Raw genomic sequence first — 17,394 nt, 5'->3', positions numbered from 1 at the left:
AGTCTATAGTCTAGTCTATGGTCTAGTCTATAGTCTAGTCTATAGTCTAGTCTATGGTCTAGTCTATAGTCTAGTCTATAGTCTAGTCTATAGTCTAGTCTATAGTCTGGTCTATAGTCTAGTTTGTGCTTCTATATTGTATTGACTACTGAATACATTCTGCAGTATAATGTAGTTTATAATCTGAACTATAAGTAGTTTAATCTCCATCTAGTCTCTATATATGCTTTACTACAACCTAGTCTATCTTCTGGACTATGTTGTGGCCTATAAACTGGACTATAGTTTGAACCATAGAACTATTGATTTATTTACGTTTTAAAATTTAAACTAATATTTTATTATTATTGTTTTCGTTTCAGGTATGTTTCAAAATCGTAAAATTAAAACTTTTAAATGAATAGATCTTTAATAAGTGTACATATATGTATGTGGTTCAACACCAAGTAAGTAGTTTTATATTCAGATTAAATTATTGTCTGAATAATTTAATCATTAAATAGATTATTTTTGTTTTAATTTAATGTTAATAGCTTTTATAGTTATCTATAATATATTCTTAAAAATTGTGGACTATAGTCTAGTCTATTTTTTTTTACTATAATTATATTATAATATTTTTTCTTTATTTAAAAAAAGTTTTTATTTTTTTAGTTAGACAATTATTAATTGAACACATTTATTAATATTAATTAAAGTTAGAATTTACGTTTTCTTTTTATAAAGGAAAATGTTTTGAAACGCGCATATTTTTGCATTAAAAAAACTAATAAGTTTAATATTTAGTAAATAAAGCTAATTAATAATTAAGTGCAATTAATTAGAATAATTAAAAAAATCAGATTCACAAAGAACATTTTTATTTTATTAAAGGTTTATAAAACAAAATTTTCATGAGAATATTAAAACTTTTGAGTTAAATTTAAAAACTTACTATTAAAGAATTTGATCGATTCAAATAGTTTTTGAAAGGTCTTGAGCAGGTTTTTCAAATATAAAAATAAAATTTTTAAATTTTGCTTGACAACTATAGTTTATTAGTTAATTAAAATTTATACTCTTTAGTTAAGAAATCTCTAAAATTTATAGCTTTTAAAGGGTTAATTTGTTGGTTTATTTTCTTTAACTAAATTTATCCAAATTTTCCTTTTCAGACTTGTTTATAATTTTATTTAATGTTTATTTATTGTAACAAGTTTTTTTAAGATTTTTTTTAACAATTCATTTCAATTTCTTCTCTCTCTCAATCTGTATTACTCAATTATACTTTAAGCTCTATGTACTTCTATTCGCCACTTAAAATTACAATTTCAATGCTCTTTTTTACTGACACCAAAAAAAAAAAAAAAAAAAACAAAAATTATTAAAAAAAAACATATTGTTAACGTTAGTATAACTACTAGTTGCTTAATTCATTAACACTTAACTAAACCCAACAAACCAACCAAGCGTCCCTCAGTCTGTCTGTCCGTCCGTCCGTCTGTCCATCCATACGTCCGTCCGTCCATCCATACGTCCGTCCGTCTGTCCATCCATCCGTCCGTCTGTCTATATTTTTTGGTGTTAAAAAAACTAAGCTTTTACAATTCAATTCATTTTTAATTTTTGTTTATATTTTCACAACTATTTGTTACATTTGCAAAGAATATCTTTAAATTATTTCTTACATTTGTTTTTATTAAGTTTTGCTTTAAAAAATTCAAAAATTTTGCATTTATTTTAGATTTTTGAAGGTTTTAATTTAAGCGTTTTTTAAGGTTTTTTTCTTATTGTTTTTTGTGTTTTAATTTAACTCAAGTTCGTTGTTTAAGTCTTTTGTTTTTGTTTAATTTCAATTGTTTTGTTGTTGGATTTTTTTTTGCAAAATTTTTGTGTAATATTTGTTTTGTTAATTTTTAACACTTTTTTTTAACATTTTTGTTATTTTTGTTTCTTTTTTCTTGAAGATTTGTTGTTCAAACTAGTCTGAAGAAAGATTTTTTTGTTTAATAAAAAAAAAAATAAGTAATTTTTGTTTATTTGTTTACTATTAAAATGTAATAGAGTACCCGCTAAGCTTCGCTACACTTAAATCTAATTACTTAACAAAAAAAGTATTAAAAAAAATATTAAAAAGTACTTTTAGCATAAATTACCTTAACGTCATCATTAAAGCACTTTTAATTTAAAGTCTTATTCATAAACTTTTATTAACGGTTTAAAAATCAAATTTTCATACAAAATTCGTTCTATAAACCTTTGATAAATGTTTATGAATAAGTCCTTTTTTTAATGTTAAAAAAGTACTCTAATCACAAAGTAACATTACGTCATAATTAACAAAACGTCATTATAAAAACTCTTCTTCACCTTCGTGAGAAGGTTATATATAAGTTTGTCATTCCGTTTGTAATTTCTATAATATAATTTTCCGACCCTATAAAGTATATATATTCTGTATCCTTATAGATAGCGGAGTCGATTAAGCCATGTCCGTCTGTCTGTCTGTTGAAATCAATTTTCTGAAGACTCCAGATATCTTCGAGATCCAAATCTTCAATAATTCTGTCAGACATGCTTTCGAGAAGTTTCCTATTGAAAATCAGCAAAATCGGTTCATAAATAACTGAAATATGGGTAAAAATCTGAGACTACCTCTGAAAATTTCCTCAACAAATTATTAATAAAGGAATAAAAACAACAAGGAGATAAAGCAGTAATATATTGGTAATACAGCTCATATTTGTTTGAGGGTGGTAATACAGTTTAACGGTGGTAGTACAGTAGAACGGTTAATATTTCTTTCTGTTACATTTTATATTTGTTTGTGTGTATGTTATGTGTGACATGTGTGCAGAGATACAAGATAAATAAAAACTGTATTTAAAAAACATACTTGGTGAAGGGTATATAAGATTCGGCACAGATTCAGTACTTTTATCTTAAAGTAATTTTGTCATCATTAAAACTCCCTCTCTATTCTTGATTTCTTGTGTTTTACCTCAACTTATTAAGAAAATTTATTAAATAATACTTCAAACATAAAAGTACTTTAAGATTTTCATCAGTTCTTTATGATCACATCTAAAAGTACCATTTGAATACTAAAAAAAGGTCTACATTATAGATTTTTATCCAAAATTCAATAAAGTACCTTTTAAAGAACGAAAAAGTATTAATTCAACACTGAAAATAGTTCTATATTACAGATTTTTATCCATTGAAGTGAAGAAATGTGCAATATTATAGAAAATTCAATAAAGTACCATTTTGAGACACAAAAAAGTACATTTTTCCCCCTTTTCAAGATTCGCATATACTTAGTTACCCGCATGTTTAATTTTAAGTTTCTAAGTCTTATATTATAGAAAATTAAAAAAAGCACCATTTAAGAAACAAAAAAAAAGTACCAAAAAGTAGTTCAGATACTACAAAAAGTACCATTTAAAGTTCGAAAAAGATTCTAAATTCTAAAAGAAAAATAAAAAAGTACTAAAAATAACCCTCTTATAGCCTTCTATGCCCTCAGATGACTGTTTGTATAACGTTATGCTTTTAGGTTCTATATAAAAAAACATTCAATAAAGTACCATAAACCTAAAAGTACCCTTTTTTAAAATAAAATGTTCGATTCAATATAATGGAAGATTTAAAAAAGTACCCTGTTTAAAAACGAAAAAGTACCCAAAGAATTCACTTTATAGTTCCTTATATTACTGAGACTTTATGGCAAAAGTACTTTTAGGCTCTCTTCAGTTCTTTTTGGTCAAATCTAAAAGTACCATTTCAACACTGAAAAAGTACCAAGTTCGTTCTGTATTACTGATGTTTTTATCCACTCAAGTCACAAATTGTTCAATTTTATGTTTTTAGTTTCAATTTTAAAGAAAATTCAATAAAGTACCATTTGAGGAAAGAAAAAAGTACCAAAAAGTTGTGTTATTAATCAATCGGAAAGTACCATTTAAAGAGTGAAAAAGTACCAATTAATTACATTTCTCAAATATTCAGAAGCCTGCACGTTCAATAATATGTTTCTAGTTTTAAAATTATAGAAAATTTAAAAAAAAAAAAGTACCAGATGAAATTTGAGAAAAAGTACCAAAATGTATAGATTTTCAGGGGTTTCGTATAGCAGCAAATAATGTTCCAAAAGTTAGTTTTCTTATTTTTAAAAATTTGTCAAAATTTGTTCAATAAGTTTTTGAATTATACAAAATTTCCCGTTTTTCCCCTTTTATTCGTACTTTTTCTTCTCCACATTAAAGTAACAAAACATTTTTTTAAACAAAAGAATTTAAAACTCTAGAGTTAGATCTTAATTATGAAATAAGTATAAGACAATAATTAGAAAAAAATGACCTTATGGAAAAGGTACCAAAACTTGGAATGTCGAAGTTTATAAAAAGTACTAAAAATTTCAATCTTTTGAACTGAGCATATTTGCATTAAGGCGAGTCTTTTATATTACAGTTTTTCACTGCAGTTTTGTTTCTTTTAAATTATATCTTTTTTTGCGTAACTGCCATAAAAAGTTTACATTTTAAATTATTAATTGCTTATTCTTTGCGAAATATATACAATTTTTTGTAAACTTTTTTTTTGCAGCAATAAGTTAAAACAAAAAAATATAATTGTTTATAAACTCATAAAAACAGATAAAAATAGTAGCTAGAAATCTTAAATTGTTTAAACTGTATGTGTGTGTGTCTGTGTTTAATTAAAAATAATAATTATAATTAAAATATTTTGAATACTAAACTCAAATTATAAAAATAAATCTCCAAGATATGTATATTGTAAAATGCGAAGATTTTTATATTTTTTAATTATTTCATTTCTTTGTGTTACATTTGTTGCAAATAATTAAATAATTTAAATTTTGAAAGGTGGTATTGTACAACTCTTAAACTAGTTTGAGCAATATATAGCTTAACTTTGTGATCTGGTTTTCAAACTATCATGAATCTTCAGTATTCACACGAGTTTCTATGGCAGCGAAAAGGTTTTGTTATTTGAAATTTATCTGTATCTCTAAATCTGAATCTGAGAAGGATTCTGGTAACTAGACAGAGGGAAAAATCGGTAGAAATGAGGCGTCATTGATACAGTCCGTTGTCAAGAGTAAGCCTACCACATTTGTTTACATTTAAACAACTGATGTTTATAAAATTTTGCATTTTGATAACTTCTATGATTGAAGTCGTCTAAGCATAAGGGCTATTACTTAATTTCAATGTCTTTTGTCTCTCAATATGAAAGTTACAGAACACGGGCAATTAAAAATTCACAACAAAGATAAGTTCATGTAGAATCTTCTTTTTTAAATGTTGAAAAATGGATCGACTTTTTATGATCATTCAAAAGCCTAGGAACAACTTGGAATTTTTTAAAGATTCGCTATAGTGATTTTTATCTATCTATCTATCTATCTATCTATCTATCTATCTATCTATCTATCTATCTATCTATCTATCTATCATCTATCTATCTATCTATCTATCTATCTATCTATCTATCTATCTATCTATCTATCTATCTATCTATCTATCTATCTATCTATCTATCTATCTATCTATCTATCTATCTATCTATCTATCTATCTATCTATCTATCTATCTATCTATCTATCTATCTATCTATCTATCTATCTATCTATCTATCTATCTATCTATCTATCTATCTATCTATCTATCTATCTATCTATCTATCTATCTATCTATCTATCTATCTATCTATCTATCTATCTATCTATCTATCTATCTATCTATCTATCTATCTATCTATCTATCTATCTATCTATCTATCTATCTATCTATCTATCTATCTATCTATCTATCTATCTATCTATCTATCTATCTATCTATCTATCTATCTATCTATCTATCTATCTATCTATCTATCTATCTATCTATCTATCTATCTATCTATCTATCTATCTATCTATCTATCTATCTATCTATCTATCTATCTATCTATCTATCTATCTATCTATCTATCTATCTATCTATCTATCTATCTATCTATCTATATCTATCTATCTATCTATCTATCTATCTATCTATCTATCTATCTATCTATCTATCTATCTATCTATCTATCTGTCTATCTGTCAATCTATCTATCTATCTATCTATCTATCTATCTATCTATCTATCTATCTATCTATCTATCTATCTATCTATCTATCTATCTATCTATCTATCTATCTATCTATCTATCTATCTATCTATCTATCTATCTATCTATCTATCTATCTATCTATCTATCTATCTATATCTATCTATCTATCTATCTATCTATCTATCTATCTATCTATCTATCTATCTATCTATCTATCTATCTATCTATCTATCTATCTATCTATCTATCTATCTATCTATCTATCTATCTATCTATCTATCTATCTATCTATTACACTATTTATCTATCTATCTATCTATCTATCTATCTATCTATCTATCTATCTATCTATCTATCTATCTATCTATCTATCTATCTATATATCTATCTATCTATCTATCTATCTATCTATCTATCTATCTATCTATCTATCTATCTATCTATCTATCTATCTATCTATCTATCTATCTATCTATCTATCTATCTATCTATCTATCTATCTATCTATCTATCTATCTATCTATCTATCTATCTATCTATCTATCTATCTATCTATCTATCTATCTATCTATCTATCTATCTATCTATCTATCTATCTATCTATCTATCTATCTATCTATCTATCTATCTATCTATCTATCTATCTATCTATCTCTATCTATCTATCTATCTATCTATCTATCTATCTATCTATCTATCTATCTATCTATCTATCTATCTATCTATCTATCTATCTATCTATCTATCTATCTATCTATCTATCTATCTATCTATCTATCTATCTATCTATCTATCTATCTATCTATCTATCTATCTATCTATCTATCTATCTATCTATCTATCTATCTATCTATCTATCTATCTTTCTATCTATCTATTACACTAACATTAAAAATTGTTTAAATTTAAAAAAATTTTTTGTATTTTTTTTTTTTTTGAAATTTAAAAAAAATCTTAAATTTTTTTAAAGAGAAAAATTGTTTAAAAGAATAGTTTTATTAAATATTTTTTTTTAATTGAAAACAACTTAATTTTATATAGTATTCGTTAAGTCCTTCGAAGGATTCCTTAATCCTTTTTTAAGAGTTCTTAAATATTTGTAAACTATACTTGCAGCTGTATTCAGTTATTTTGTTGTCATAAACTTCCGCATTAAAAAACCATTACTTTTCATTAATTTCCAAAATATTTTACTTCCTTTTTTTGTTTAAAGCATGTTAAGGAAAATTTTATATTAAACACATGCACGATCCACTATATTAAAAGATTTTTTTTTTGCTTTTTTTTGCAATTCAAGCTTTTATGTAATTTTATTAAATTTTTTTTTTGGCAAAGTATATTTTTTTACATTTTTTATTATTAACTTTTATTTTCAATTTATTAAACCAAAATAAGAATTTATTGGCTAATTTGTTTAGCTGTTATAGCATTTTTCTTAAAACATATTTTTAAATAAGATTTTTTCAATTTTTTCTTTATTTAAATCGTACCACAAAAAACCAGATGATTTAAATAAATTTTACTCCACTACCAAAACAGAAATTAGCGGCTTTCGCACCGTTTATAACAAATACTCAAGTGACGCGATCAAGTTAAATTAACAAACTGAATTTAGCTTTTCAACAAACTAGGCTTACAAGCTTCAAAACTAAGTAAAAAATCAAAAAAAAAAAAACTTTTTCACACACATTCAAAACAAAATACAAATTTCGTAAACTTAACAACAGCGCACACTCCACTTGCTAATAGTTCCTCTATCACTACTCTTTAGAGATCTTTGGCCAAGAGTAATAAAAAAGCTTTTACTGGTCTAGCGCTCTACACTGTGTGTTCGGCCAAAATGCTCTTGTGTATGTGCTCACATTGTTTGAGGCTCAACGTAGAGCAATTTTAATGTCTAGTTTTTAGTGGTAAATTTGCTGTTGCTTTGGCATTGCACGAGCAAGCAATCAGTTCAATTAAAGTCCAAACAATTATTGTTTAATTTTTATTATTTTTTCTCTACGTTTTATTATTTATATTTTTATAACTAAAAAAACAAAAAAAAAAAAAAAAGATATTCATTCAATTTAAAATGTCACTAGATGTCATAGATGTTAAAAAGCTAAACACTTCACAGGTATCAAATAAATATTTTTGTTCTTTTTTTTATTTCAACAATTTGGTATTACACCATATTTAGTTTGTAGAATTTTTCATAAAAATTTCGTAATTAAAACCAAAAAACCAATTAAATATTTAAAGGAAATTTCCATAATATCTTTGGCAAGTTTTGTCTTAATTTAGTTTTAAATAATCCATCAAGGACTTAAAGAATACTATTCATAAATATTTATTCAAAATTATGTTGTATCAAAAATGTTGTTTTTATTTTCCAAAAAAAAAAATAAATAATATATAATAAACTATTTTTTCAAACATTATTATTTTTGTAATTATTCAAAAAATTTGAGATTTCTTTTAAATTAAAAAAAGTTTTTTAAATTTTTTAAATATTTTCAAAATTTTTAAATTTTTTTCAAAATTTTTAAATTTTTTCAAAATTTTTAAATTTTTTCAAAATTTTTTAATTTTTTCAAAATTTTTAAATTTTTTCAAATTTTTTAAATATTTTCAAAATTTAAATTTTTTTTTTTTAACTTTTTTCAAGACTTTTAAATTTTTCAAATTTTTTCAAACTTTTTAAATTTTTTCTTTAAATTTTTATATAGATAGATAGATAGACAGACAGACAGACAGACAGACAGACAGACAGATAGATAGACAGACAGACAGACAGACAGACAGACAGACAGACAGACAGATAGATAGATAGATAGATAGATAGATAGATAGATAGATAGATAGATAGATAGATAGATAGATAGATAGATAGATAGATAGATAGATAGATAGATAGATAGATAGTTGTTAGTTTGTTAGTTAGGCAGGTAGTTATTTAATTTTCACTGAATTTTAGATTTTCATTTAAAATTTTATTTTTAACCAAAAACCAAATTTTCACTTAAAATCAAGTAATTCACTAAAATGTAAATTTTTCACAAAAGATCGGATTTTATTAAAAATAGAATTTATACTAAAAATTCAAATTTTTACTAAAAATTCAAATTTATACTAAAAATTCAAATTTTTACTAAAAATTCAAATTTTTACTAAAAATTCAAATTTTTACTAAAAATTCAAATTTTTACTAAAAATTAAAATTTTTACTAAAAATTAAAATTTTTACTAAAAATTAAAATTTTTACTAAAAATTTAAATTTTTACTAAAAATTACAATTTTTACTAAAAATTCAAATTTTTACTAAAAATTCAAATTTTTACTAAAATAATTCAATTTTCCACTAAAAGTAAAATTTTTCACTTAAAATCTAACTTTTCCCAAAAATTCATTTTTTTACGTAAATTCAAATTTTTTTACTAAAAATAAAAATTTTTCCTAAAAAAAATAATTTTAACTAAAAATCGATTTAAGTAAAAATCCTAGTTTCCGAAATTTTCGCTAAATATTCCGATTTATAACATAGAATCCAAATTCCAGTTTTAAGTTAAAGAAATTCTATGAGTCCAAAATTTCAGAATAGTGCGAAAATTAGTCTATGTTGAGAGTTTTAAATCAAACACCAAATATTTATTGTGCTTCTGCACAAAATGACTTCCAAGGTAATGAATAGTCCAACAGCCAAGACAGTATTAGCTACAAATATCTAGAATCTCTCGCCTGAAATATTGGGGGAACAGCTAGTTACAAAATACATAATCGGCTTTGCAATGAATGTTATTAATAGAACACCGCAGCCTTTAACTTATGGAAAATTTCTCAATATTTGTGAAATAAACAAACTATATAGTATTCTTCTGAAGTGGTTTCTGAAGTATTTTGTTTATTTATGTGTTTTTTTTTTATAAAATCTTGCTTCCTATAAATTTGTGCTGCATCATGTCTCTAAATTAAATAGAAACAACACGCTTCAAGCAAACGTACACTAAGTCTCAAAACTCTTCAAAAAAAGTTTAAATATTTATTTAGGAATTTTTTTTGTTGTTCAACTTGTTTAATTTTTATTACATATATTTCATGAGATTGTTTTTTTTGAAATTTTTTATTTCTTTGTTTTTTTATTTTTTCAATTTTATTTTACAAATAAGCAAACATGACCTTGAATTTATAAATTCTTTGCATAAGACCACAATAATGGGTCAAACACACACACATACACTCACACACAACGCACATCTTTTTAAAGATCAATTAACTATAAAAGCGGGATCGTTAACATATCGATCGTTTGTAACTAAAAGTAGTGATTTTTTTTGATCATTATTGTTGACCAGCTTGCTGCTGGCCAATTGAGATTGATTTCAATCTTTCAATTTATACTCACACACAAATCATGCGAAAGTGAATTTAAAATAAAATCAAAATAGGCTGTCAGGTTGGTTGTCTGTCTGTCTATCTCTCTGTCTGTCTGTCTGTCTGTCTGTCTATCTCTCTGTCTGTTTGTCTGCTTTATAGACCAATATTTAGATTGCACTACAGCAGCAGTTACAAAGCTAAAACTCTATCTAATATTTGTACTTAAAGTGGTTTAAGCTTAAAGTAAACCAAAGTAATGTAATGATAAACGGCCAATCTCTTGTGCCGATATTAACCCATTTAAGAAAAAAAATGCCAAGAGTTGCGTTATTGCTGATAAAACAAACAACAACAGCAACATTAGCCACAAAAGAAACAAACAATATCTAAACATCATCAGCAGCATCATCATAATCATCATCATGCATAAACTATAGTTTAGCTGACAGAGACTAAACAGTCATAACGTCTCATTGATTCACTAACTGACTATCTGTCTGACAAAGTGTGTATATGTCAGTGGGATTTTGATGCGATTTAAAGTTTTTTTGTTTTTGTATTATTTCAGCGGCATCATCGACATACATATACCAAACATCATTCAATCCACTTGATTCATTTCTTTCTCATGCATTAAATGTTTCAGTTGCTGTAGTTGTTGTTGCATATTTTTAGTCACAGCATTACAATGATTGAGATCAAAGTTTAAAATGGTTTTATTTGATTTTTTTTTCGTTACAAGTATACGCTCAATCCCTTTAAAAAAAAATCGCATAAATATTGTTGAAATTAGCTGCACTGTCATGTCGGACAGTTGAAAGTATTTCTTAAGGTTTTGTAAACTAAATGAAGAAATAAATGTCTGGGTAAATATATAGACGTTATAGGTTAAAGATATAATTCCGTAGTAATCTAGATTATAGATTTGTAAGCAATAAACGACACTATTGATCAGTCTTTATTTGAGACTACTGATCACTTTCAGACTCTAGTCTAACTTGTAGATAAATTAATAGACCAGACTGTAGATCAATCTATAGTCCAGACTGTTGATCTATCTATAGTCAAGACTATAGATTAATCTATAGTCAGGAGCATTGATCAGACTATAAAACAGTCCAAGTCAAAATTAGTCTACAATCCAGACTACAGATCATTCTATATTCAAGACTATAGATCAGTCTATAGTGAAGACTTTAGAAAGTCTATAGTCAAGACTATATATCAGTCTATAGTCAAGACTATAGATTAGTCAATAGTCAAGACTATAGATCAGTCAATAGTCAAAACTACAGATCAGTCTATAGTCACGACTATAGATCAGTCTATAGTCAAAACTAGAGATCAATCTATAGTCAAGACTAGAGATCAGTCTATAGTCAAGACTATAGATCAGTCTATAGTCAAAACTATAGATCAATCTATAGTCAAGACCATAGATCAATCTATAGTCAAGACCATAGATCAGTCTATAGTCAAGACTATATATCAATCTATAGTCAAGATCAGTCTATAGTCAGTCTATGGTCAAGACTATAGATCAGTCTATGGTCAAGACAATAGATTTATAGTCAAAACTATAAATCAGTCTATAGTCAAGACTATAGATCAGTTTATAGTCAAGACTATAGATCAGACTATAGTCAAGACTATAGATCAGTCTTTAGTCAAGTCTATAGTCAAGACTATAGATCAGTCTATAGTCAAGACTATAGATCAGTCTATAGTCAAGACTATAGATCAGTCTTAAGTCAAGTCTATAGATCAGTCTATAGTCAAGACTATAGATCAGTCTATAGTCATGACTATAGATCAGTCTATAGTCAAGAATATAAATCAATCTATAATCAAGACTATAATAGATTAGTCTATAGTCAAGACTATATATCAATCTATAGTCAAGACTTTTGATCAGTCTATAGTCAATACAATATTTCAGTATATTGTCGAGACTATAGATCAGTCCATAGTCAAGACTATAGATCAGTCTTTAGTCAAAACTATAGATCAATCTATAGTCAAGACTTTAGATCAGTCAATAGTCAAGACTTTAGATCAATCTATAGTCAAGACTATAGATCAGTTTATAGTCAAGACTATAGATCAATCTATAGTCAAGACTATAGATCAGTCAATAGTCAAGACTATAGATCTGTCTATAGTCAAGACTATAGATCTGTCTATAGTCAAGACTATAGATCAGTCTATAGTCATGACTATAGATCAGTCTATAGTCATGGCTATAGATCAGTCTATAGTCAAGACTATAGATCAGTCTATAGTGAAGACTATAGATCAGTCAATAGTCAAGACTATAGATCTGTCTATAGTCAAGACTATAGATCAGTCTATAGTCAAAGCTATAGATCAGTCTATAGTCAAGACTACAGATCAGTTTATAGCCAACACTATAGATCAGTCTATAGCCAAGACTATAGATCAGTCTATAGCCAAGACTATAGATCAATCTATAGTCAAGACTATAGATCAGTCTACAGTCAACACTATAGATCAGTCTATAGTCAACACTATAGATCAGTCTATAGTCAAGACTATAGATCAGTCTACAGTCAAGACTATAGATCAGTCTATAGTCAAGACCATAGATCAGTCTATAGTCAAGACTACAGATAAGTCTGCGGCAATGTAGGGTATTAAAAAACGTTTTACTGGTTTATTGGATCATTTTCTGTTGTCTTAATTTTTATGATGTTGTTTTTGTTACTATGTATGTGTGTATGTCTTTTTTTAATAACTTTGTTTTATTTCCATCACTGGTTTTTGTTTAAAAACACTGAAATGTATGTTGTTATAATTATGATATTATGTTGCAATAATTTCGCAAAAAAAAAAAAAAACTTAAAGAAACCGCACAACACACACACTCCTATTATTATGATTTAAAAATTTTTAAATCTTTGCATTTAAAAGGCGTAAAAAACAATCGACTCATGTTAATTTTTTACTTAATTTAACAGATACAATCTCGTTTTTATTTTAATTTTTTTCGTTAGCAAATATTTGTTAATAAGTACGTTATTACTTAGAAGTTCCTTCATACGTTCATTGGTCATGCAGTTGGGCAGAGCTAAACAAAATGTTTATTTTTATTTTACATTTAATCAACAATACTTAAACAAAAAAACTATTATTTGCAAATTGTTAAGGAAAATAAACTTTGATGTTTTTTTAATTAAATAACACTAAATAAATACTTGGACATCTAGCGTAAGAAAATAAATAATAAAATATGCCACATTTGTTATTAACAAAAATAATAATAAAATGGTGGTCATGCAGTTAGTAAATGTTAACTGGGATTTATTATGACATTATTTTAAAAAATATTTATATTCTAAATAATTTTGTTGTTTTTTAAGTATTTTCGTAGTAAGTCTATAGTCTTGACTACAGATCAGTCTATAGTCTTGACTATAGATCAGTCTATAGTCTTGACTATAGATCAGTCTATAGTCTTGACTATAGATCAGTCTATAGTCTTGACTATAGATCAGTCTATAGTCTTGACTATAAATCAGTCTATTGTCTTGACTATAGATCAGTCTATAGTCTTGACTATAGATCAGTCTATAGTCTTGACTATAGATTAGTCTATAGTCTTGACTATATAGATCTATAGTCAAGGTCTATAGTCTTGACTATAAATAAGTTATTGATTGCAGAGACTTTATAGCTAACATCTAACAACAAGTTATCATAAAATTTGAATAACTTTCAAAATTTACAAATAAATTTGCCAAATTTATTTAAATTTCAAAAATTTGTGTAAATCAGTTTTTTTTCTTCTCTGTTATGTTTGTAAATGGGTCATTACATCTTGTTTTGTTTTTATTTTTATTAAACATAAAATGTAAATGTCACAAAACCACTGTGCAACATACAAAATTTTCGACTGACCGACCTTGATGTTTCAATTTTTTGTTTTTCGGTTTTTGTCTTTAACATGCATGTTAGTAGTAGTTTTTAGTTTAATCGTATGTTTTTTTTTAATTTTTCTTTTTTTTTTTTTTTGTAAATTTTCAATAAAACAAACTTATGGTAGCAACAACAAAACAACTTTGAACGGTCGTTGTACGATAAACGTTTTGGTTTTTGGTTAAAATATTGCATAATTTCTCTCTGTTGGCAGTGGGTCTGTTTGACTTTTTTTCTCCTTCATACTCGTTTTTTTTTTTGCTTTTTTGAATAAGTTTTAATAGTGTGAGTAATATTTATTTTATGTTGCTGTTGTTTTCAGTCTTCAATCTGCAAAGTTGAGCTTTTGCACATGTTCATAATTTAGCGGTTTGGCTGAACAATCAATCGATCGATCGATCGGTCGTTCAATTGTACGCTGTTTAACTTGTTTGGCTTGACTTGTAAGCGTCTTTGAAACGCTTAACTATTTTAAGAAGTCCGCTTAGATTCTCTATGATTTTTATATTTTTTTTTTTTTTGTAAATTTTTAATATTTATTTTTGGTTTTTATTATTTTCATTTCGTTTTCGTTCAAGGCACGTGCGTGTTTAGTGTTTATTTGTTTTATATTCTAAATAATATAAAAGCGCGCGCCTGCGCTGTATGTTAACCAACAAAAGCTTCTCTTAATGTTGTTTTGACTTCTTGGGTATTTCCTTTAAATAATTGATTTTAATTTGTTGTATTTTTGTTTTGTCCATTTTTGTTGTGTTTTCAATAGTTACAACTGCTGAAATTATGTAATAAAGAATAATTATATATTTATTTATGCTCTAACACAACTTATAGACACTTTTGTTTTTGTTTGATTTTATTTATAAGGTTGTTAATTTTTTCAATTGGGAAATTATAAATTCCATATAAGTATTTTGGCTGTAACTGAATATTTATTTGCTTCTTTTAAATTTCAATGTAAATTTGAAATTGTATCAAGGCTCTTAAAGAAATAGAAGAAGGTTGTGAATATATTTCGATTCGATTGACTTTATGTTAGAGGGAGTAGTCTATGACGAAAATAACGTCTAAGCTATAGCTGAGAGTTTAAATTAAAATATAGTCCGGAATTTCTATAGTCCAGACTATAGACATTCTACAGTCCACACTCTGCACTATTCTATAACCCAGGCTGTAAACTATTCTATACTCCAGACTATAGACTATTCTATAGTCCAGACTATAAACTATTCTATAGTCCAGACTATAGACTATTCTATAGTCCAGACTATAGACTATTCTATACACCAGACTATAGACTAGTCTATAATCCAGACTATAGTCCAGACTATAGACTATTCTATAGTCCAGACTATAGACTATTCTATAGTCCAGACTATAGACTATTCTATAGTCCAGACTATAGACTATTCTATAGTCCAGACTATAGACTATTCAATAGTCCAGACTATAGACTATTCTATAGTCCAGACTATAGACTATTCAATAGTCCAGACTATAGACTATTCTATAGTCCAGACCATAGACTGTTCTAAAGCCCAGTCTATGGCTTACTTCTACTATAATACAGTTTATTATTAATGTTGCCATTGCTATAATATTTAACGTTTTTTCTCCTGCTTTAATATGGCAACGTTTATAAACTATTAAGAGCTTTTTATAAAAAGTTTGTCATTAAAACTTTTTATTCATAAAGATCGTAAAAAAGCTTTACAAAAATAATGGTCACTACACACCTAGATGATTTTCTCTTATCAACTTGTTTTGTAAACATTGTTTATATACATTTGACTTCTAGCAACAATTTGTAAGTTAAGTTGTATCACTTTAAATTTTTTACGCATTGATGTACATAATTCAATTGCTGTAAACAAAGTCATAATCATGATATTTGAACTCAACTTCAATTTAAATTATTTAATGACTTTAATAATGGAGTTTATAGTTGGTGCTTATCCATTTTTAATGGTATTTGTCATTGTTTTTAATAAATTTTATTTTGATATTTGAAGAGGGGTCTGTTGAGAAAAGCGCTTGGAAAGACTCTAGAATCATATTAATTTAGTTGTTTACAAAGGTCAATTGAAGTTAATTGAAAAGAATTTGCTACATAGCTTTTGTAAACAAAAAACATTGCAATAAAATTCCATATTAAATTATTTATAAACTAAGGAATTTAATTTTGAAATGATAATTTTCCACCCAAAGAAAATGCAGATATATTTTTCTTAAAAAATTTCTCTCTTTCTCATGCGTATTCGTATAGAGAAGAATTATGTTAACAAAGCAGAAACCACAAAAAACACCCTCTAACATGCAATTGCAACTGCCTTCAAATTTTTGAGCATACTCGCCTTACAGTGCAACATGCAGTGCATACAACAAACACATATCTTGATGCATTAAAGGACCTTTAAACTTTTCTGTTGCTCTATACATGTATTCCATTTGTTTTTATTGTACTTTTCATTATGTTGCAACAAATTGTGGGCTGTGTTGCACTGAAACTCCCTACAAAAAGAATATGAAGACGAAAAGACGTAAGTTGAAGATGAGAATGATGAAATTGTACAAAATTTTACTGGTTTTAAATGGTTTAACTGATGTCGCCTGCATTCGTTCTCCACAAAATGCAGTAGTGGCATAATAAACCACAACATTTTGTATGTATCTGGGAGAAATGCACTTTTTGGAAGTTGCCAAAATACGAATGAATTGTTGAAATGTTCGTACATGCACAAAAATATTAAATTATAGAGGTTTCCATACATTATTTGAACTAATATTTTGTTTTTGTTTCTTTTCTTTCTAGGTAAGTGAATTAATTCAACGTTTTAAGGTATTTATAACATCTATTAAAAATCTCCAAATTCTATATCTTGTTCAGTTCTATCTTTAGTTCCGTTCTAGTTCTGTTCTAGTTCTGTTCTAGTTCTGTTCTAGTTCTGTTCTAGTTCTGTTCTAGTTCTGTTCTAGTTCTGTTCTAGTTCTGTTCTAGTTCT

The 17,394-nt window shown here is 26.3% G+C and overlaps 2 protein-coding genes across 3 annotated transcripts in view; one reads left to right on the top strand and one right to left on the bottom strand.

Moving 5' to 3' along the window:
• Positions 1 to 7,744, bottom strand: part of LOC124420142 (ABC transporter G family member 23-like) — a 19,643-nt gene extending 11,899 nt beyond the window's left edge. The window contains exon 1 of the mRNA XM_046952205.1: positions 7,593 to 7,744. The gene's annotated coding sequence lies outside the window, so the exon portion shown is untranslated. The remainder of the gene's footprint in view (positions 1 to 7,592) is intronic.
• The window catches only part of LOC111684689 (neuroguidin), a 107,596-nt gene that overhangs the window by 42,481 nt on the left and 47,721 nt on the right, over positions 1 to 17,394 (top strand). Inside the window, exon 1 of one of the 2 annotated variants that reach the window (XM_023446901.2) lies at positions 8,111 to 8,221. The exons of the other annotated variant lie outside the window; for it this stretch is intronic. Coding sequence (XP_023302669.1) covers positions 8,177 to 8,221 — 45 coding nt within the window. The 5' untranslated portion in view covers positions 8,111 to 8,176. Of the gene's footprint in view, positions 1 to 8,110; positions 8,222 to 17,394 lie in introns of those variants that run through there. 2 annotated transcript variants of the gene reach the window in all.

This window comes from Lucilia cuprina, chromosome 2 (assembly GCF_022045245.1).
Source record: "Lucilia cuprina isolate Lc7/37 chromosome 2, ASM2204524v1, whole genome shotgun sequence".
Classification (NCBI taxonomy): domain Eukaryota; kingdom Metazoa; phylum Arthropoda; class Insecta; order Diptera; family Calliphoridae; genus Lucilia; species Lucilia cuprina.
Note: the sequence above shows the minus strand (reverse complement) of the source record. Positions and strands in the feature narration are given on the sequence as shown.